Source organism: Hippocampus guttulatus, chromosome 17 (genome assembly GCF_054856545.1).
Source record: "Hippocampus guttulatus isolate MCC_2025c chromosome 17, RoL_Hgut_1.0, whole genome shotgun sequence".
Taxonomy (NCBI): Eukaryota; Metazoa; Chordata; class Actinopteri; order Syngnathiformes; family Syngnathidae; genus Hippocampus; species Hippocampus guttulatus.
Genome location: NC_141277.1, coordinates 12,867,023 through 12,890,913, shown reverse-complemented (window position 1 = coordinate 12,890,913; position 23,891 = coordinate 12,867,023). Strand labels below are relative to the sequence as shown.

Here is a 23,891-nt window from a genome sequence, read left to right as displayed (position 1 = left end):
TTCTTTTTTTTCTTTTTTTTTTTTTTTAATAGCAAAGCATCTAATGCGTTCTTTCTTGCAGGTATGGAACACTTTTAGATCTGGGGGAGAAACGCAAGGACATGCTGGAGAAGAGCTGCAAGAAATTTATGTTGTTCCGGGAAGCAAATGAACTTCAACAGTGGATCAATGAAAAGGAGAGTGCCCTCACAAATGAAGAGGTGGGCTCAGACCTGGAGCAGGTGGAGGTCCTCCAGAAGAAGTTTGACGATTTCCAGAAGGTATTTCTGCGTTTCAAATGATTCACAAAAAAAATCCGGGCAATTCAGAAAAATGGAAATAAATTTGAAAATAAATTGTATGGTGTAAATGTGTTGAAATTTTGATTGGAAAGAGGCAAGGAAAATTTAAAAGAGTTATGCATCTTCAACAATACACGAAGTATTGACCAAACAGTACTTTGGCCCCTGTGTCAAAGTGGTTCTCGCTCTGGATATTCGGCAAGACTAAGCTGGTCATTTCATTGACTGAAGAACTTGCTGTTGGAAGTGCTCATCATGTTTATTAGCCACACTGTTTCGTAACTGTAATAAATCTGAAAATGAATTACAGTCATGCCTGTGATGAGTGTATACAAACAAGTAACAAAAACTGAAAGGTGATATTGATATGGTCATAGACAAAGGGTGCATTTCCCTAAATTCCAGCTTCCATGAAGCAACCACAGGATGATCTAAACATGGAATTCAGGCTTTTTTGTTTTATGGCTTTCCAGGACCTTAAGGCTAATGAGTCGCGCCTGAGGGACATAAACAGAGTAGCGTCTGAGCTGGAATCTGAAGGCCTAATGAATGAGGAACTACCTGTGGTTCAAGTTCAGGTAAGTTGCAGCTCCCTTCCTCAGTTTTTGGATCAACTTGGTTCCTTCGGTGCTTCTTAATATGAAGGCGCATGTTTTTCATTTGCAGCAACAAGAAATATATGGTGCAATGCCTGGCAAGGTTGGAAGCAAATGAACATTCACATTTCTATTGTATTTTGTGTTTGATATTTAAGAACGAATAGGCTTAACACAGCCATGTCTTATGCTTTAATAGGATGAAGCCGATTCCAAAACTGCATCTCCATGGAAGGTAAATATCCGCAGTGGAGGTTGCACTTAGCACTTTCACTGAAGCTGTTTAACAAAGCAAAGTTCCTCATATTGCCAGCCAACCCAAAATACTGGTGTCTGAGCAAAAAGTGGAGAAAACAAGCTCTTTAAAATAAATTTAAGCTGTTTTTTTAAGTGATACCTCAGACTACAAAGCAACACTGAGGTTTTTTTTTTTTTGGCAGGGGGCCGAGAATAATTTATTCAGATATAGACCAAAGAAACCCCCCATGAGCAACACATGTCGTGTTTGCCATTCATTCTGTGAGTTATCTTTTCTCACCATGGGGATACACATTTTCTATGAATGCAACATACTTTGCATGAACCATACATATCTGTTTGAGCGTTAGGTGTCTAAACTTGACCAATTTTCTGCTGGCATCTCTCGAAATCAGGTGTCATTTATTTTTTTCAGGACAGTAACTTACAGCACATCTGATTCAGATTATATATGTAAAATCTTTAAAAAATAAAATGAGTAAATGTGGTATGGTTGACATAACCAAGGTTGTACTCTAATTGTCTCTTTTGTGTGTTTCTGAAATGCCCTCTTGTTTTTCCATAGAACATACGAATGGCTGTTCAAACAACGGCTAACTTTAATACAATTAAGGTAAGAATTTCTCCCATCAAAACATTGTGCCTTCCCGTCATGTTATCAAAATCTTGTTCAACTTAATAACTATTTCAGATTTTGGCCCCAGAACTTTAATTTTAGCCATTAATATGCCTTAATTATTATTTTTTTAACCCTTGAAATAGACGGTTGATGAAATTATTATATATTCAGTGCCACCGTGTATTGATCACCTTAATCGCGATGATGGAATTCTCATGGTTTTTCATCCCTCCTTTGCGCTTTGCTGTTTAACTGCCCATGGTGATTCCCACATCCGTCGCAGGGCAAACATTAGTCCCACTCCCCTTTCCTCTTAAAAGTTAAACAGAAACATATTACATTTTAGTTGAGGATTATTACTGCAAACCAGGTGATGCTCAGAAAAATAGCAGTTACCTGATATGCTGCAGTTCAGTTATCTGCAAAACGTTATTCTCTTCCGCCTGGTATAAATCCTGCTTCTGATGCACCAGTTTGCTGGGAAGGCCATGTGAAAGCGGCTAATGGCAATTCTTTTTTCAACATCCAGGATTTGAATAACCAATGGAAATCACTACAGCAGTTGGCTGAAGAAAGGAGCAACTTGTTGGGTAGTGCCCATGAAGTGCAACGATTCCACAGGTGAGAATTGTTTATCCATTTTATATCATATACAGACGAATTTAAATTAGGAAAATCCATCTATACATTCATCTTCTACCGCTTATCCGAGGTCGGGTCGCGGGGGCAAAAGCTTTAGCAGGGAAGCCCAGACTTCCCTCTCCCCAGTCACTTCTTCTAGCTCTTCCCGGGGGATCCCGAGGCGTTCCCAGGCCAGCTAGGTGACATAGTGACAGGTGAATAGAACTTACCAGGGAGGCTGAGGAGTGTGATCCCTCTGTAGTTGGAACACACCCTCCGGTCCCCCTTTTTAAAAAGAGGGACTCCCACCCCGGTCTGCCAATCCAGAGGCACTCTCCCCGTTGACCACGCGATGTTGCAGAGGCGTGTCAACCAGGACAGCCCCACAACATCCAGAGCCTTGAGGAACTCCGGGCAGATCTCATCCACCCCTGGGGCCTTGCCACCGAGGAGCTTGTTAAACACATCAGTGACTTCAACACAGAGACAGAAGAGCCCACCTCAGGGTCCTCAGACTCTGCTTCCTCCAAGGAAGGCGTGTTGGTGGAATTGAGGAGGTCTTCGAAGTACTCTGCCCACCGGTTCACAACGTCCCGAGTCGAAGTGAGCAGGGCCCCATCCCCACTGTACACAGTGTTAGTGGTGCACTGCTTTCCCCTCCTGAGATGTCGGATGGTGGACCAGAATTTCCTCGAAGCCGTCCGGAAGTCGGCTTCCATGGCCTCACCGAACTCTTCCCACGCCCGGGTTTTGCCTCGGCGACCACCGAAGCTGCGTTCCGCTTGGCCAGTCGATACCCGTCAGCTGCCTCTGGGCTCCGACAGGCCATAAAGGCCCAATAGGACTCCTTCTTCAGCTTGACGGCATCCCTAACTGCTGGTGTCCACCAGCGAGTACGGGGATTGCCGCCACGACAGGCACCAACCACCTTACGTCCACAACTCAGATTGGCCGCCTCAACAATAGAGGCATGGAACATGGTCCATTCGGACTCAATGCCCCCCACGCCCCCCGTGACATGGGAAAAGCTCTGTCGGAGGTGAGAGTTGAAACTCTTTCTGACAGGGGATTCCGCCAGACGCTCCCAACAAACCCTCACAATACGTTTGGGTCTGCCAGGACGGACCAGCATCTTCCCCCACCATCGGAGCCTACTCACCACCAGTCGGTGATCAGTTGACAGCTCCGCCCCTCTCTTCACCCGAGTGTCCAAAACATGCGGCCGCAAATCTGATGATACAACCACAAAGTCGATCATCGAACTGCGGCCTCGTGTGTCCTGGTGCCAAGTGCACATATGGACACCCTTATGTTTGAACAAGGTGTTCGTTATGGACAATCCGTGACGAGCACAGAAGTCCAATAACAAAACACCACTCGAGTTCTGATCGGGGGGGCGGTTCCTCCCAATCACGCTCTTCCAGGTCTCACTGTCATTGCCAAAGTAAGCGTTGAAGTCCCCCAGCAGAACAAGGGAGTCCTCAGCAGGAGTACTCTCCAGCACACCCTCCAAGGACTCCAAAAAGGGTGGGTATGCTGAGCTGCTGTTTGGTGCATATGCACAAACAACAGTCAGGACCCGTCCCCCCCATCCGAAGGAGGAGGGAGGCAACCCTCTCGTCTACCGGTGTGAACCCCAATGTGCAGGCACTAAGCCGGGGGGCAATGAGTATGCCCACACCTGCTCTGCGCCTCTCACCGTGAGCAACTCCAGAGTGGAAGAGAGTCCCCCTCTCGAGAGAACTGGCACCAGAACCCAGGCTGTGTGTGGAGGTAAGTCCGACTATATCCAGTCGGAACTTCTCTGCCTCACACACCAGCTCGGGCTCCTTCCCTGCCAGAGAGATGACATTCCATGTCCCAAGAGCTAGCTTCTGCAGCCGAGGATTGGACCGCCAGGGTCCCCGCCTTTGGCTGCCGCCCAGCTTACATTGCACCCGACCCCTTTGGCCCATCCCATGGGTGGTGAGACCATGAGAAAGGGGGACCCACGTTGTCTCTTCGGGCTGAGCCCGGCCGGGCCCTATGGGCGTAGGCCCGGCCACCAGGCACTCGCCAACGAGCCCCACCTCCAGGCCTGGCTCCAGAGGGGGGCCCCGGTGACCTGCGTCCAGGCAAGGGAAACTCAGATCCATTTATCTTATCCATCATAAGGGGTCTGTTGAGCCGGACTTTGTCTGGTCCCTCACGTAGGACCTGTTTGCCATGGGTGACCCTGCCAGGGGTATAAAGCCCCAGACAACTTAGCTCCTGGGATCATTGGGACACACAAACCCCTCCACCACGGGAAGGTGACGGCTCACGGAGGGGAATTAGGAAAATTTACATAGAAATATCTGAATCTATTGATGGACTTCAAGAGCACTCCATAAAGGTGACAATGAGGAACATGGCCTTTGACCTTTGCTATTTGCGATGATACCAGTGAAAAAGTGGAAATCTGGAAAATATCGACCATAAACTTTTTCCTCATGATGTTACTGCCGCATTCCAAAATGGGGAGGCTGGAAAATTCTGCACACGGCACCCATGCACTGACCATAGGAAAAGTGTTTTTTTCCCCTATTGTGTCTTTTAAAATTATCATTATTATTATTCTCTGCAAAAAGAATTCACCAAACTTTGCGCGCACACACACACACACCAGGCCTGGCGAAAAATTTTATATTTTAAATGGTCATACACAAGCATAGAAAATGGGTCTGTCGCAACCCCTCCAGAGGTTCAGAATGTTTGCCCTCGGGCTACGAAAATTGAGATGTGTAGCACCCTCAGCCGTACAAAAAAAGTCTCTGGTAGTCATATCCTAAATTGTACTGCAAGTGAGCTGTGAGTATTTGAATATACAATTTTGAACAATTTTTGCACATTTAGAAGGGTCATACTTAATACTAAATACTAAAACAACTTTATGTTTTCGACATAGGCCTTGATGTGGGTGGGGCAACAAATTTTGCTTTTAAAAATGTCTTCTTAACGAAGCAGTGGCCATGGTACATTTCAACTACTAAAAAAAATTTGGAGGCATATTTAATAGCCCGCAACCTTCAAAAAAGTCTTTTGGAGACATACGTGACAGCTAACAAGAAGGTCAGCTATTTTTAATTTATTTTTGGCCTTTCATAAGAGGTCATATTTTAACTACTCCTCCGTAATTTATGTGATTGTCTTCGACTTTTAAATGTTAAGATGATAGTTATTGAAATCTTTTAATTTCTTTGCACGCTGTTGCGGTGGCGATGTGCAGTTTACATTGAAAAAGTCTTTTTTTCTTTTTGAGGGTTTAAATCTCAGCGGAATCTCACAAAATTTTGCGCACACAAAAGAATTGGCTTAAAACTCAATATTTTAGAGCTTTTTTCCCTACAATTTTTATTAATTGATTGATTGATTGATTTTTAGTTCTTATTTTTAATGGGAATGTGATTTACCGCCATTATGTTTTCTATCTATCCATCTATACAGACAATCTATCTGCTTGTCTGTCTTGCGGGTGGAGTGAGAAAATGCCTTTAGTTTTTTTTTTGTTTGTTTTTTCCTGTTGCTTTTAATTTGCACTCTGCAGATACAAAGGATGCAGGCTTTCTTCAATTGGACAGATCAATATCCCATAGTGTTCTGACAATGGATGAGCTGCTGAGCAATGCCGTATTTGTTTTTCCACAGAGATGCCGATGAAACTAAAGAATGGATTGAGGAAAAAAACCAGGCCCTCAACACAGACAACTATGGTCACGATTTGGCTAGTGTTCAGGCTTTGCAGCGCAAGCATGAAGGCTTTGAGAGAGACCTGGCAGCCTTGGGTGACAAGGTTAGTTTTTCACAAAAACATTTTCACAATTTTGTGAAGAAAATGCCCTCATTCATTCATAACAATGACAACTCTGTGCACAAATTGAGCACATATGCAAAATCACCATTGGATTTATGCATGACATGGACACACCTGCCGTTTTTGTTTGCACAGTGGAATAAAAATGTGCGTGCCTATGAATCAGAAGTCATTCTAAATAACTGCTCATGCCTGCAGAGCTCAAAATAGCATAACACCACATGTTTCCCCCCCTGTAATTCTGTAGTAAACCATCGCTTTTCATTTCTTGCCGAAAAGTTGTGAATGTAGCTGCTTGACTCCCGCTATCCAACAGAAGAGGAGGGGGTTCCTCATCATATGACTGAGGAGGGTTGTGGGGGGACTCATGGTAGAACGAAAAGAGTTTGGGGTCCACAAGGTTAAAAAAAAAAGTTGAGCATCCACTGATATTGGACATTCGTCCACTCTAATAAATTCTCAATTTAAGTTATCGTTAAAGTTCTTGTTTTTGTGAATGACTGTAGTTGTTTGTACATAAGCATGGTCAAAGGAGGTTCTAAATTTTTCTTTTGTATTTGTATACAGTGGACCCTCCTTGCCCACCCGCAAATACAATACCATACAATCCATCTTTATGTAACACTTTCACAACAGCTGCAGCTGTAACAAAGCGCTTTTTATAGAACATTTCACCTAAAATGACAAAAATAATACAACAGAACACATAACACTAAACATAGACAGTTGGAATCATTACAACTCTTCCTGCATACACCTTGTTTTTAAAGCAATTCTAGATGAAAGAGAAGGGAATCACTCTCCCTTCATCAGTGGATCAGAGATGTCATGATCACTGTGTGCATGACGTCACAAACATCTGCTACAAGCTAATTTGGAAAGTCAACACGAAACTGTAGCATCCATTGACGAATGCAGAGCTTGGTTCAAATCCCATTAGATCCGCTTCGGCTCTCACTTTCAAATACACCTCCATGCTACTCTCTCCTCATACTCAGCCCTACCAGCCATCCATCTTAGCCGCACCAACGTAGACTGTCCAAAAGGTCCGACATCTCTGCTGAAAAAAATGGGACTGTGAAAAATGGTTCCCACCACAGGCATAAATAAAGAAATTGCAGCTCCTCAGCAGCCCACCCCCCGATCAAATCAGAGTACAGTTATCTATTCTTTTTGTATTCAGAATACGTAATGTTGCATACATGTGATTCCATTACTCTCCAATTTGATGAAACACAGATATGCACGTCAAACATGCATGAGTTTCTCTGTTCTCATTTTCATTCTTTCCTTTCACAGGTGAACTCTCTTGGGGAGACAGCACAACGTCTAATACAGTCCCACCCAGAAGCAGTGGATGACATTCAAGAGAAGTGTACTGAACTCAACACTGCCTGGAGCAGCCTAGTAGGACGCGCTGACCAGCGTAAAGACAAGCTTGGAAATTCACACGACCTGCAACGTTTTCTATCTGATTTCAGGTGAGAATAACATGTTTTTGAGCATAGAAAATTTATTTTCACACATGGCTGTGGAAGCGCCTAATTTTAGGGCAAGGGTGTAGGCCAGTGGTGGCCAACCCGTGGCTCGCGAGCCGCATGCAGCTCTTTGGCTGGTTCAATGCGGCTCCCGGGCTTTCACACGACAAGCGTCAAACGCCTCGGCAGTGGCGATGCCATTCAAACAAGGCGCTAAGTAGACAGAACGTACTACGTCAGCCTATCATCAATCCCGTGACTTGATTGACATAGAGGGAAACCAATCAGATGACTGCATCACCGCTCATGCGCAGACAACGGCGCTAAGCGCTAAGCTAGTCCTTGGCAGTGGCGATGCCCCATTCAAACAAGGCGCTAACTTCACAGAACGTACTACGTCAGCCTATCATCAATCCTGTTACTTGATTGACATAGAGGGCAACCAATCAGATGACTGCATCACCGCTCATGCGCAAACAACGGCGCTAAGCGCTAAGCTAGTCAGCAAATTACCTCTGGTTTTAAGGCAGGGGTGCCTATTGGGTCGATCAGAATCGACCGGGAGCCAATGAACTGGTCCCAAGTCGACCGCAACGGGTGAGAGGAGGAAATGGGTGAGAAAAAAAAAAAAAGATTTGTTTGTTTGTATCTTTAGCGTTCGTTAATTTTCGGCCCGTGTGTGTGTATGCTTGCTCGTGCACGATCGGGTCGCTTGTGGGAAGTTGGTCGCTTCAAAAGTCGATCTTTGGCCAAAAAAGTGTGAGTGTGTGTGTGCGCAAGCGCGACGACGGGTATGATGCGGCTCTTTGCAGTAACACAGTAAAAAAATTGTCTCTTCGTCTCTGGTTGGCCACCCCTGGTGTAGGCAGTGACACCTGTGAGCATAGCATGGGATGCACATTTGAATGTGCGAATGGGAATTTCTTATCTTAAGGTTTTTCTCATCTTAAAAAGTATTCACGATCCACAGTATATTCCATTTCGTCCGCATCAATCCCAGCTAATACAACTAGCAGTGTTGTGTCCGAGGACCGGCAACCCGAGGCCAAGGCCAAGGACTTGGAAAATGTTCCGAGGCAAGGCCAAGGACTTGAGGAATTTTCCAAGGCCAAGGACCAAGGACTGATGTTGAAGTCGAGGCCTAGCCGAGGACATGTATAAAACAATGCTATCATACCACTTGGCAGGTCTTAATGATTTGCAGCACCCCTCCATCATAACCCCTTGCACTCCCTAACGCTTGAATGAAGTGTTTTTATTCAAACAGAACAGAACAGTCAGGGTACGTGTTATTTATACTGAGAAAAACAAAAATAAAAGCATATGATATACATTTATGAATGAATGTTTTAGTGCAGTAGTTTCTTAATATGAAGTAAATCAACACTAACGGGCATTCCATGGCACGGAAGACAAATAATTCAGTAGGAGGCCTGAGGATTTCGGAAATTCATGGTAACCGTTTTTCGGTTCCGTCGGATTACCCAATGGGAAACCATGGTAACTAATGTTGGATTCCGTAAACGTTCAACATGGGAACCCATTTTTCTATTTTGACTGATATTCATAATCAAGAGTTCTGACACTCAAAAGTATAATGTTTCATGGGTAAATGTTTGAAAACGATGCATTAACAATGAACATTGCATCAGTAGCTGTGTACCCCAGGTTTATTCCAAAAAATAAATGGATCAAAAACTGGTGTACTCATGTGGCATCATCAAAGTATTTTTTCCAATCTCACTCTGCAAAGATTAATTTACTGGTAATCATGAATACAGGTAAGTATCGATGTGGCTTGACATCCTCTTCCCAAGACGATGCATGTGTAATCTACGATCAATTTGACGAAAGAATTTAACACACTTCATCATTCATTCTACCAACAGTTAACATTAGCATTACTATACCTTGTGACGAAGGTTTTATTCATAAAGTTACCATGCTACAAACAGTAAATTATAGAATAACCAATACTGTTTCATAATTTTTTTCATAGCGATTAGCCTACAAATCTAATCACCAACTTGCCTCGGAATCGTGCCTCTCATCGTATCTCGCTCTCGTGTTCTGTGCATACATCCCAGGTGAGTTTAGTGATACGCCCTTTGGACGATTCATACAAAAAATCAGACTGGCATTCCCATTTCTTAAATGTCGTAAGTTAGTAGACCTTTGTGAGTTTTTTTCGCCGCCATCTCAAACTTACATCCGCGCGTTTCCTCAGTTTGCGGACTATATTGGCAACCCACATGCGCACATAACGTCATCTGTTGCGCCCTCCCCCCAACACTGAAAACAAAACAAAACGAAAGAAAATTTGAAGAAACACACTCGCACACCACACCACAAACACACATACAGGCACAGTGAAATCGCGTTGATCACACAGTCAACTCGTGTGCGGTGACTTTTATGGTTAAACTATTTTTCGGCACCGTTAAAATGACGCCACGGAAACGACACGCTAGCGGTAACGACTGTTACCGTGAAATCCTCAGGCTTGCCGTAGTTTTTTGGGAAAATTATGCGTCTAGAACGCGGGATGCAGAGGTAACGAGATGGCTGAATCTCTAAACATTCTCTGAGTACTACTATTATTACGACTACCACTCATACTACATTAATTTACTACCTTCAACTTCACAATAATAATAACTAATTAAATCAACCATGATTTTAAACTATGAATATTTATCAATATTCATTATTCTAAACACGAGAAAGCATTCGGCAAACATAACTGGAATCGAGCAAAAGGACTCCAAATCCCAACGGCCAAACCCGGAAGTGAAGTGCCGGCATTATTGACTCTACCTGTAACGCAAATTACTTGGTTCAAACAAACATTCTAGTACCACCGCACAAACGTGACAACTGTGCAAAAATAACTAAATAAAAGACACCACTGTTACAGAAAGACGTTACACGCTATTTAAACTGCCGGTCGCGAATGGAACGAACCGTGATTGAAACTAACTGTGATGCTGCTCTTTATACGTTGTACTGACTGTCACCTGTCAGTGGCAGCCCCGCCCCTCTTAAAGCGCCAGATAAACCCATCCATCCATCCATTTTCCGAACCGCTTGATCCTCACTAGGGTCGCGGGGGGTGCTGGAGCCTATCCCAGCTGGCTTCGGGCAGTGGGCGGGGGACACCCTGAATCGGTTGCCAGCCAATCGCAGGGCACACAGAGACGAACAACCATCCACGCTCACATTCACACCTAGGGACAATTTAGAGCGATCAATCAGCCTGCCATGCATGTTTTTGGAATGTGGGAGGAAACCGGAGCACCCGGAGAAAACCCACGCAGGCCCGGGGAGAACATGCAAACTCCACACAGGGAGGCCGGAGCTGGAATTGAACCCGGTACCTCTGCACTGGGAAGTCGACGTGCTAACCACTGGACTACCGGGCCGCAGATAAACCCAACAATATAATAATAATAATAATAATACATTTTATTTATAAGCGCCTTTCAAGACACCCAAGGACACTTTACAATAACAAAAAACACAAAACAATACGGGTTGGCAGCGGCAGCCAAAACGCGCCAGCGTTCACTCAACCCAGTCAGAAAGAAACCACAAGGGAGGGAGAGGGGGAGGGGAAAAAAACTCATTTTGAGGATAATTTGAGTTAGGCAAAAAAACTCCTGCACAAGCATATGACAGTTACAACAGGTCACAAGACATAAACAATGAAGACGGTGAAACAAGGGAATGTATGAAGGAGGGGGTGATGGTGGGGGACTAGCTTCTGTGCATACTTTCATCAGGGGAAGGTCAAGATAGCAGATGTTGTTTTGGTAGCAGGCTGCCCAAGAATTTAAGACAGCCTTGAGTCCGTGGCTTATGTCTCTTTAGTGGCGTCGATCAGCCAAATCCGTGATTTCTGTCAATATTTGAGCACGGATTCCAGTTTCTCCAAGTTCTTGACCATCTTGCAGAGACGCTCCAAAACCGCAACAGTTTGTGGTTGAGCACAGTCTGAGTCTGAGTGTTGGACATCCGCACTATGCCATCCTTAGACCGGCAGCCTCTTCACTTCCAATAGAGTCGCTCCCATCGGTTGAATTTTGCGATAGATCAGGAAACTGCTAACACCAAACAGCAGCATACCTGTTATCGGAAGGCCGATTATGTAGATGTCATCCACATCCTCAACAGACAGTGTTGACAGGCACACCATTCTCCGCTTCCTCCAAGGATCTAGGGTGTACCCAGCAGCAAAAGTCCCCGAGGGGCAGGTAGGCTCCCCACTGCCTGCTCTTCTCGTCGAGAAAATGTTGTCGATGGCATCGAGAGACCAGCCAACCAATTCCATGTTTGTTTTTAGGATGAAAATACGACAGCAGGCTAGGAAAAGTCAGACACAGACAGCACATGGACTGAGTGGCAAGCAGGGGGGAGGGGGCAGGGGGACAGGAGCACAAAGCAAAAGCGTCCGCCTTCGTCGAGAGCCAAGCAAAAATCTCGGTTTCCCTGTATGGAATTTGTTTGATTTCTTCTTGATTTTTGCGTTCCTCTGACCCACTTTATACCTGTGGACGAGGGGTTACAGCCAGTGTTGTGTCCGAGGACCGGCAGCCTGAGGCCAAGGACCAAGGACCACAACACTGACAACTAGGTGTTACCTTTAATGAGTCCAGAAAATTGTCTTCGGCCTCTGAGTCCAAAGTAGCCAGTGCACCAATGAGCTCCATATTGCACTCTTCAAAATGCACATCTGTCACTCCTTACACACCATTGATAACACTGTAAAATAATCAATTCAACTCGGAAGTTTTCACAGGAGAGAAATAATTATGTGCACAGTGATTTCACACATTTCGAAGCACTCTTCACAAGAGTTACCACAGTAAACAAGTCAGTATTTTCTGCTGGTAGAAGTGTTACCTGGCTCTAAAAGTGACAATAGTTTCATAACTAGAGAAAATTGCGTTGCGTAATGGCACAAAGCAGCCCCGCGGCCTCAACTCACACACCGCGCCAAGAACTTGCTGACTCCTTGCATCTTATCTGAAGTAGCAGTATAAAGTTTGGGTTTTGAACTGGACAATGATTGTACATTGGACCGACAAATTGGTGCTTTTGTTAAATCCAACTTCTTTCCTTTTTTTAACAAACGCCTTTTGCAGCTTGCCTTGACGAACCTCACAGCATGCAACCACTGGACATCAGATAACACTCTCTGCTCCTCGCTCACTCGTGCGCGCTCACATGCATGCATATTCACATGCATGCGAGCACACACACAGAGACGATAAGCTTGGCGATGCAGCTGCGGACGCTTGACACACATACACACCCCTGATAAGCGCCTGCATACATACCCCTGATGTCACCGCATTCGTTGGATTCCTATGCCATGTTGAAATACAGAACCGGCATGTGAAGAAATAGCTATCAAACACATTTCAACCGCTTAAATATCCCCAAATTGCCAAACTAGTGATCTGACCGTGTCTCTCTTTTCAACAGTTTCTGTTCATCGTGTCATACTCATTTTTCCCCATTTAGTTTCATTGCAAGTTTTTTTTTTTTATTCTGTTCTGAGACAAAATGGCAAAAGTTGTTAATTTTAGTGCGTGCTCGTGTACATTTTTCTCATCAGCTTATCTATTTCATGGTACATAGGAAGTTATAAGTATGGTTAAGTATAGTAAACAATGTATATATACTGTACTCCTCCTGTATAAACTAAAATCATTTTGCAAATATAAATGGCCAAAATACATCATGCTGGGCATGGAAATAAGGGTTTATGAAAAAATATGAAATAAGATACAGCCTACAGTCTCAAAGAAATTGATGAAACAAAGGATGTCAAATTGAGCTAAGCACTTCTCCATCCTCCCTCGAGGGATTTCATTCTCTCCTTATCAGTGAAATTTCTGTTTGGCGGAGCTAACTTAAATTGAGAATCGAGAACCAAGAATACTGAGAATCAAAACATACATAAATGGGTATGTTTCAGGGTATTTTTTCTGCCATTGTGTGAATAGATATGAAACCTTTTCTCAATAACCTACAACTATTTTACAGACAAAATAATGCTAATCACAAAACATTTAGAAATGACTCACTACACCTCTATAAAGATTTTTGTTTCGTGTCAGCTAAGACATTGATGTTGAAGTGATATTGATCTTAAGTTGTCTTGTTCTCTGTGTCCGCAGAGACCTCATGTCCTGGGTTAATGGGATCCGAGGACTGGTGTCCTCAGAGGAGCTAGCCAAAGATGTGACTGGAGCTGAAGCTCTTCTAGAAAGACATCAGGTGAATAAATTTGATTGGTTTCTTAATCAAGCTATCAACATAACATTTTACTGATTTATATCCCTATGCTGCTCTTTTCATTTCTCCAGGAACATCGCACAGAGATAGACGCTCGTCTTGGTACGTTCCAGGCCTTTGAGCAATTTGGACAGCAGCTGTTATTGCAAGGCCATTATGCAAGTCCCGAGATCAAGCAGAGACTGGAGGCTTTAGACTTGGAGCGAGCTGACCTGGAAAAGGCCTGGGTGCAGCGCCGCATGATGCTGGACCAGTGCCTGGAGTTCCAGGTAAATGTTGAGAAAAGATTTCTTCGTTAAAAAAAATGTATTATGTCATCACGAACATCAGTTAGTCTCCATTATTGATTGACAATTTTCTGCATCACAGCTCTTTAGCAGGGACTGTGAACAGGCTGAGAACTGGATGGCAGCTCGTGAAGCTTTCCTTGCAAGTGATGACAAGGGAGACTCCCTTGACAGTGTTGAGGCATTAATCAAAAAGCATGAAGACTTTGATAAAGCTATTAATGTTCAGGTGAATTGTCGCACACATTTTCTAGTCTTTCTGGATTACTGCTCTTAGTACTATAAACCTGCAATTGTCTGCACGTGCAGGAAGAGAAAATTGCTGCTCTGCAATCCTTTGCCAATCAACTAATTGGAGCTGACCATTACGCCAAACCTGAGATCTTCAGTCGACGCAATGAAGTTCTTGACAGGTTGGAATTTTTCTTTTTTTAAAGATGTTTAGAAGTTTCACAGATAAAAACCTTGAAAAGGTGAATTTGTGAGTAGTGTACCATGAATTCGGGGTTATTCACTGTAATATCGGGCAGAACACGCAAGTCTCATATAGCTCCCTACCAAGAGTATGACAATTCAGCGTATGTTAGAGTTCAGCTAAGCAAAATGGATAGCATGCATCGAAATATGTAGTAATGTTTGCATTCACAATTCTGGCTACTGTTATTGGAACTCATTATCTTTGCCTGAGAAGTTTCACGATAATACAATTCTGACCTGGTTATCTGATTATTGGCAGCTACGAGCTTTACCATTGAGCACCTGGACAAGCCACAGTCAATCTGGGAAAATACTCTAAAGACAAACGGAAACTCTAGATCAGGGGTGCCCATTAAGTCGATCCTGATCTACCGGTAGATCTAAGACAGGTCCCAAGTAGATCCGAGGAGTGTTGAGGAGAAAAAAACAAACAACCATTTGTGTGTCTTTGTACATGTTAGTAATATATTTTTTGTGTCAATGTACACTGCACCCTAATCATCTATCAGTCTCATTTTCACCAAAAAAAACATTTAAAAAATAAAATAAAGCAGGTAAATCTTAAATTTACGGTGGTGCGTGATTGCGTCACAGGAAGTTGTTAGCGCTAAGCAGTTTGCAATTGCAGCTTGTGATCAGAGCTGTTGCGCTCTATCTTTTATCGTCATGATTCTCAGTCAGAGTTTGCTTTGTGTACAATTCACCGAGGGCACGGCCAAAGAATAGGAATCCAGGAGAGCCCATGGAAGCACTTTAAAACGGTACGTGTGAACTACGATAGTTAACAGGCTGCAAAAGTGCGTCGCATGCCTCCGTTTCAGGCTGTTTCTCATCATGGCGTGCGCGTGTGTGTGCGTGTGCCTGTGCGTGTGTGTGCGCGTGCGCGCGCCGGTAAGGGTAGATCCCGGGAGGTTAGTTGATCGAAAAGTAGATCTTCGATCCAAAAAGTTTGGGCACCCCTGCTCTAGATGATATGTCTTATATATTTTTTGCCAATGCATCTCAGTGTTTTGTTCATGACAGCAAAAAAAAAAAAAAAATTTACCAAAAAAAAGGTCAGCTCAAATGTTGCAAAGATGTTTGTCAGACATTCGCCAACAGTTTTCACGGTCGCAAAGAGCTTTTCATATCACCAGGACATTTCGAACATGTTTTTGTAGCGATCTTGAAAAGGCCCAATACTGAGCTGTTATATGGTACACCTTAAAAGCAATTACAGGCTATTGGATATGGGGTACATTGTAGAAATATAAGTATTCTTCAGTTAGACCAAAACACCAATATGAGAACCTAAAAACCCCAATTGATACCTTGAAAGGTGGCGCCGGCTGAAGGCCCAGATGATTGAAAAGCGGTCAAAGCTTGGTGAATCCCAGACCCTACAGCAATTCAGCCGAGATGTGGATGAAATAGAAGCTTGGATCAGCGAGAAACTGCAGACTGCAACTGATGAGTCCTACAAGGACCCTACCAACATTCAGGTATTTTGTTTTTTGTTTTTTAACTCACCACCGACATCAATCAGTTCATCGGTAATCAAATACATTCCGAGTGGAAAATGTTCAGAGCTTCACTTTTGAAGAAAGTGTTTTGAAGTAAAGCTGAAACACGACAACTTGAAACAGTGTGTCCAATTTCTTGAATGCATTGTATGTTTGAGGAAACTCAAGGTAAATTGTGAACTCAACCTCTGTGAAACATTAACAGCTGCTACTGCTATGAAAAATAATTTGCCCCTTCCTGATTTCTTTATATTCCATTTGACAAAGCTAACTTAAGACAATACAAAATGAAGTTAAAATTATTTCCATCATGGGGGGGGAAAACCCCCACCCCTATCCTGATATACAGTACAAGTGACACTTTACCGCAATGTCATTGACATTATGGTAGATTGAACACTACAAAAGAGAGAATAGTTGACCAAGGGAATACGTTACAAATACAAGTAGAACAGGGTTCATGTGGTTGCATTGTAGCACAGTGCCGTTTTGTTCGTTTTATGTGATGGTTGTCTCGCTTGGATATGTCGGTTGGCACTAACCGTGCAGTAACCGTGCACTTTGGATACCGCTGCTAAAGTGAAATCTGGAGACAAATTCATTTTCTCCCAGTTCCACTCGGTTATGAGATTCGCGCACATATTTCATTATCTTTTTTTTAAACAAATTATCCCTCAAAATGCCTACCCCAAAAGTGAAACATGCCATTTTGATTCTTTTTAAGACTTGAACAGGGGGATGTAGTTTTGTTTTTAGGACCCCAAATCTGCAGAGCACTGGCCATGAGCTCGGCAGTAATGTGTGTGTGTGCGTGTGTGTGTGCGTGTGTGTGCGGTATAGATTTTCATTAACTATACCTTTCATTTTCATTGAGTGGATCATTTATAATTTTTATGTCGTCCTAAATTTATTCTAAAACAATCAAGCATGACGAAAAGAAGGAATCGGGAAGGGTGCAAAACACTATTTTCTTTCAAAGCTTTGAAATTGTATTTCAGCATACATGATCCTCTCATTTGACTATTCATTGTCCAACCCCACTTTCTTATCTGCCATAAAACTAAATTTTCTCCTAATGTCTTTTGCTTTCTCATAGCTGTCCAAGCTTCTGGTAAGTTTGAGTACTGTTAGTTTACTAACCAACAGATATCTTCCTTTGTGGATATGATTGGATATAAAAAATATACACAAACCCTTGTGCCAGATTTCAATAGAAATGTAGGGGGAAAAAAACCTTTTTGTTAATGCAGTGGGCAAGCAATTGCAACGCCCCATTCTGAGGCTTCAAAAAGCAAGTTCTCAAATGGAAGTAACCAATGAGCTTAGTGTTAGTGTGACATCAGCAGTTTCAACAGACATAAATAGAGACTGGAATAGTGACAGAAAGGCTTTAAAAGTCAAGGTCCCTGAAAATGCATCGGTTGGTTCATGGACCAAACATTTTGTGGATTTTGCCATATATCTCCATGTTGGAGAACAGCAAGTTGTGCAAAAAAGTATTGAAACTCTTAACAGGTATGACCTGTAAAGGCTAATACTGCATTTATCAATCTATGCTATATTGACATGAATAATATTTCCCTTGACATGAGGTCTGCATGGATGTAGCTGAACCTGCATACCTGATGTCATGTTGTTCTTTATATTGCACACTCGTTGGGAAAGAGTCAATGGCGCCATAACTGGTTGCAGTACCATCAATTTGATTAATTCTTATTGATTGATAAATCAATAATCATGCCCATCCCTCGTACCTGAGATTACAAAGGACTCTGAATGACTTAATCAAGAGTTGGTAATCATCAAAAAGATCTGTCTCAATGGTTTGTGTAAACTTTTTAAATCCACGATAAAATCAGCACTATATGTGGTCTTCATTCATGAGTGCAGGCTTTATTTGTTGTTTTGATTGTACGACATTTAAAAATGTTTGGTGGAATCTCTTGACATTTCATTATTTAATTGGTACGAACTTAGTCTTAAAACTTGCTTCAAATGTTTCAGTAGAATAAAATGCAAAGCAATAGGAATGCAGTGATTCCCCCTCCATTCAGTTCCACCCCCGCAATATGTGAAATGTTTAAAGGTCTTTAAACACACTTGTAAAATAACACACTTTTAAACAAGTCTATGAAGACTGAGCAAGATCAATGAACAACAGACAATGGCGACGACTATGTTGATAAAGCTGCCGTAACACCGTACATTCTCATTTCAAAGCCCAAATAAAGGTGGCTTTTTTTTTTGTCAAACATTGACAAAGTTGGCATGTCTTGAAATTGACCATCAAAGTTTCTGCCTGCTCAAGCATATCGTACAACTGTGTCTAAACATGGACTCAGTCCTTCTATATTGGTGAGCCGCTGATCAGTCAGGAATCTGGTTTCATACTTAATCCTGTTATTTTGAGTTTTATGTTTTTTTGCTAAGGTCAGTTCACTCCACACAATTTTTTTAATAAACTTACCTTGGAATAGAAATTAAACAGAAGGTTCATCAAACAAACAAAAAAACTTTCTAATGACTTGTCAAATGTCATTTTATGTATGTCCCTGTCACCACAGCTTTTCCATACTAATGTCACATTTGTATAATTCTAGTTATGTAATTATAATAACAAACAAAATAGATTGTATTAACAAAAATGGCTGGGATTCTAACTTGTGCACTGGATGTCATTATTAGATTATTTGGGCACTAAATGTAAGTGCAACACTTCTGTTTTTGCTCCCATTTTCATGACTTGGACTTACAGATGCAAGACCTTTTCTCTTGCTAATGCTATTGGGGGGTTGGGATGCTGGGGGGTGTGAATAAGATGAAACGGAGCATTTTACAGTGGCCTTTTATGATGTGCAGCCATTGACACACTTGTGAAATCAGTGTAATTTTTTTCCCACAAAGGAAAACCGTCTTTGAGCTCAGCTCATGGGAAATGGGAGCAAGAACAAAAGACTTGCATTTGTGCAGTGCCTTTGCAAAAGTATTAGACCCCTTGAGCGTTTTGAGCCTTTGTCATGTTTCAAGTTTCAAACATAAAGATTTAAAAACTGGACATATTTTGTGAAAAATCAACACCAAATGGGACACAAATAACAAACTGAAAAGTAGGGTGTGCAAAATTATTCATCCCCTTTTCTCCAAGTGCAGCCAGCTGACTCCAAATGATCTCTGATGATTTCTTAATTATCCATTGTTGACCTAAATGATTGTGGATGATAAATAACAAGACTTCCTACTCTCGTGTCATTATAAATGCACCTCATCTTTGATGATCTCAGAGGTCTGTTAAAAGAATATTTGTCAGCAAACAGTATCATAAAGACCAAGGAACACACCGAGCAGGTCCAGGATAAAACTGTGGAGATGTGTAAAGCAGAAGTAGGACATAAATAGTTTTCACAAGCTTGAAAGATTTCATGGAGCACTGTTTGATCAATCACATTGAAATACAGAGAGAATCAGACCACAACAAACGTACCAACACCTGGCCATCCCTTCTAAACTTTTAGCCCAAACAAAGAGTGCACTGTTCAGAAATGCCGCCAAGATTGCCATGATCACCTGGATGAACTGCAGAGATGATGGGGGAATCTGTTTATCGACCAAGTATCAGTCTCACATTGGACAAATCTGGCCTTTATGGAAGAGAGACAAGAAGACAGCCATTTCTCAAAGGAAAAATATAAAAGGTCATGCTTAAAGTTTGCCACAAGCCTCCAGGGGGACACCAATAATGTGGAAACTGGTCCTCTTGTCAGATGAGACCAACCAACCTTTGGTGTGTCAGATTATGCGTACGGTAAATGTAACACTGCGCATCACCCTGAAAACTCCACCCCCACTGTCAAACATGGTGGTGGTAGCACTATGGAATGGGGCTGCTTTTCTTCAGTAAGGACTTGGAGGATGGTCGATGGAAGATGGATTGCGCCGAATACAAGGGAAATTTAGGAAGAAAACCTGTTGGAGTCTGCAAAAGGTTTGGATGGCAGTTTACAATGCTGCAAGACAATAATCCAAAACAAAAAGCAAAATCCACATCTGATTAGTTCAAAACTTAACAGAAGTGTTAGAATGGCCGAGCCAAAGTCCAGACCTGAATAAAAAATAAAAAATAAATATATCACACACACACACACACACCCCCACACTTAACGATTGTGGCCCATTTGGTGTTGATTCTTCACACACCCCCCCCCCCCAAAATCCAATCCAATTTTATGTTTGTTTGAGACTTTGAATGTGGCAAAAGGTCAAAAACGTCAAGGGGTCTAATACTGTTGGTAGTAGTTTTTGTTCAGAATAAATCTGTGGTAAATTATCAAAATGTAAGTGACATTTTTTTCTTGTTTCTCTCAATGACTGTAGAGTAAACATCAGAAGCACCAAGCATTCGAGGCGGAGCTCCATGCCAACGCTGACCGAATCCGGGGGGTCATAGATACTGGTAACGCACTCATCCAGAGAGGTGCCTGTGCCGGCAGCGAGGATGCCGTTAAGGTATTTATTTTGTGGTTTCATGTAAATTGTGTTCTATTAAAAAAAAAAAAATTAAATCCATTGATCTTTACAAAGCAATGTTGGGCCACAGGCCTGCCTTATTTAACTCACTCACTCCCATAGACGTTTTTAAACGTCCTTTAAGACTTGGTCCAGAATTGGCTGGTACTGAATGAGATAGTTAACTGAGGAAAGTTGTTAAATAATGAAATATTATTGTCTTTGTTCTTATTGTCTTGGCACATTTTTAAATTCGATATTAGCCTCACGGTAGGGAATTTTCATTGTTGAAACAGCAGTAGTGGTTCCGAGACACAAAGAAGGAGCAGGCAAATTGGACACAGAAATGCAAGCTAATTATTGTATGTGCTCAAGGACACCCTGAACTGGTTGCCAGCCAATCGCAGGGCACACATAGAAGAACAAACATTCACACAGTCACACCTAGGGAGTGTTCCATTAACCTCCAGTGCATGTTTTTGGAATATGGGAGGAAACCGGAGTACCCGGAGAAAACCCATGCAGGCACGGGGAGAACATGCAAACTCCACACAGGAAGACCAGAGCCTGAACCGAGCCCTACACTTCTGCACTGTGAGGCCGACGTGCTAACCAGTTGCAAACAAATATACATTTCATCACGGCGTCTTGCTGCATTGGGGGCGAGTTACTGCAGTACAAGTCTGACTTCCATCATATATATTATATATATATTAGATATTTTGAGCAGAAAAGGGAGTGAGAGCCCGCTGGTCAGGGAGCGATAGTTGTTTGGCTCCATCACACTGTTTAGTCAATGTTTCTGTAAGAAGTTGTGGCCACGTAACACGCATCACACTATGTAGAACAAGACAGAAGAAAATCTGGCACGCCAAACTTTCTGTGTCATGAGTTTGAGGCGTCCTAGATACCAGATCGACACAAGGCTAATGTTAGTCGGGTACATTCATGTATAGCTCACTGATTTAAGGTCCATTAATTTTTTGCCATGGTTTGGGTCCTAAGCAGCTTCACCTTGGGCGTCTTTTGTGGATAGCAAGTTCTGTGTTATGATTACATGCCACAGTGGTCATTAATCTGGAAGCCTCCCACACCTCTGTCATCTTCCCGCGAGATCCACAAAATAGCTCTGCATCTGCCTCCGACTTTGTGCATTTGTGACTTAAATGCGTTGTGCCCACACACAGTCTTGCTTTTCAATGATTTATTTATCTATTTTTATGTATTACAGTGACTGACTCAGGCGCCCAAAAAATCTAATCACGACATCCCTAATTAAGTGTTTTTTATATGTCTGCAATTCATATTTTCATCCAGCAATGTTCAAAAAGCTATTTTCCCTTTAGGTACGCCTTGGTGCTCTAGATGAGCAATGGCAGTTCCTTGTCAACAAATCTGCTGAAAAGAGCCAAAAACTCAAAGAAGCCAATAAGCAACAGAACTTTAACACAGGCATCAAAGACTTTGACTTCTGGCTCTCTGAGGTGATTACCGCCATACCACATACTGTAGAAACACTTTCAAAGAGGAGAAAATGACTGATGCGTTTTTACATATATTTTCAGGTGGAAGCACTGCTTGCTTCAGAGGACTATGGGAAAGATCTGGCCTCAGTCAACAACCTGCTGAAAAAACACCAGCTGCTGGAGGCTGATATTTCTGCCCATGAGGTTGGTTGTTCGGTAGAAGGGCAGTCAATACAGTGCAAGGGATTAAAAAAAGTCGACAGCCCTGCTCAAAGGCTAGAAAGCTGAATAAAAAAGTCGTTCACCTTTCGGCATATCAGTGACCCCAAGTACATATCCAAATAACAAAAGAAAGGCTTTCACCAGAAGGAGATGAACGATTTGGAACAGCCCAACAGGATGTCAGACCTGATTCCGATCAAACATCTGTGCACACTCCTCAGAGATGAAAGTCCTCCAGAATTCCGGATTTTCAAATTTTAATGAAAATTTCTGCGGAGAATTGAGGAAAATTTGTCTAAAATTAATCCGGATATTAGTTGACATCATTGAACGAACACGCGTTTGAGTTCGTTGTTTTGCTTTCACGAGCGTAGCCATGTTGAGGCACTAACACGAGTAAGAGTAAAGAGATTTTCGTCTCTTTATAAACACACTTGTTAAACCCCAGTGGAATGAATAAAAGACGCCGTGGACAAGACGGTTGTTGTCGTAAAAAATATATTTGGACAAAAAGGGAAACGCACAGATTGGCAGAAAAACGTGTCCGTCCAACTTCGAGTGTCATCTCGGCTAGCTTAGTTTAGCTGTTGTCGTGTGTGACGTCGGTTGCGTCGGCGCTGATTGGTTGGAATCAAAAGACGCGCTTGCGTACATGTTCGCGCTGACTCACGCACAGCAGAGAGCAGCGGACTATCTACTGCTGAGGCACGCTTAGCTCGAGTGGCGTCGCCACAACAGTAATAGGTAACGAGATGGCTGCTCCACTTGCATTTTCATGTTGTCCACGCCATCACTTGGATGGTAGTTGTTCAAATTCCGGACTATAAGTCGCACCAGCCATAAAATGCATAATAAAGTAGAAAAAACATACATAAGTCGCACTGGGGTATAAGTCGCATTTTTGGGGGGAAATCTATTTGATAAAATCCAACACCAAGAACAGACATGTCATCTTGAAAGGCAAATAAAAATAAAAATCGAGAACAACAGGCTGAATAACTGTACAATATGCTAACGTTACGTGACGCATAAACAACAAATGGCGAATATGCCTGGTATGTTCATATAACATATTCAGATAACTATAGCATTAAGAACATGCTCAACGTTTATCAAACCATCAGTGTCATTCCAAATCACTAAATCCAACAAAATCTTCATCCTCTATGTCACTTTTAAACAACTCCGCCAACTCCGGAGGAAGAAAATGCTTCTATGTCACTTATGTCACAGTCATGGTCAGTTGCAGTTCCAATTATTCCAGCCTTTCTGAATTCTGACAGGATGGTCCGAACTTTTTCTGCTGCTCGATGAGCGTTTTTGGCTGCATATTTCACTACTTGCAGCTTGTAATCTGCAGTATATGATTTTGTTTTCGGTGCCATTTTTGTTCAGAACTTCTCAGTTGTTTTTATTCAGTACCGGAAGTATTATTTTTACTTACCG

The 23,891-nt window shown here is 42.6% G+C and overlaps 1 protein-coding gene across 4 annotated transcripts in view; it reads left to right on the top strand.

Annotated features, from left to right (window-relative positions):
- The window catches only part of sptan1 (spectrin alpha, non-erythrocytic 1), a 65,687-nt gene that overhangs the window by 26,716 nt on the left and 15,080 nt on the right, over positions 1-23,891 (top strand). For 2 of the 4 annotated variants that reach the window (XM_086135173.1, XM_086135171.1), the window contains 17 exons: positions 62-260; positions 755-859; positions 948-980; positions 1,077-1,112; positions 1,701-1,748; positions 2,284-2,375; positions 6,042-6,186; positions 7,507-7,688; positions 13,871-13,970; positions 14,060-14,257; positions 14,358-14,504; positions 14,585-14,688; positions 16,071-16,233; positions 17,351-17,365; positions 20,626-20,757; positions 22,104-22,241; positions 22,323-22,427. In XM_086135173.1, coding sequence (XP_085991299.1) covers positions 62-260; positions 755-859; positions 948-980; positions 1,077-1,112; positions 1,701-1,748; positions 2,284-2,375; positions 6,042-6,186; positions 7,507-7,688; positions 13,871-13,970; positions 14,060-14,257; positions 14,358-14,504; positions 14,585-14,688; positions 16,071-16,233; positions 17,351-17,365; positions 20,626-20,757; positions 22,104-22,241; positions 22,323-22,427 — 1,942 coding nt within the window. The remainder of the gene's footprint in view (positions 1-61; positions 261-754; positions 860-947; positions 981-1,076; positions 1,113-1,700; positions 1,749-2,283; positions 2,376-6,041; positions 6,187-7,506; positions 7,689-13,870; positions 13,971-14,059; positions 14,258-14,357; positions 14,505-14,584; positions 14,689-16,070; positions 16,234-17,350; positions 17,366-20,625; positions 20,758-22,103; positions 22,242-22,322; positions 22,428-23,891) is intronic. The other 2 variants (XM_086135174.1, XM_086135172.1) reach the window with 1 other exon arrangement.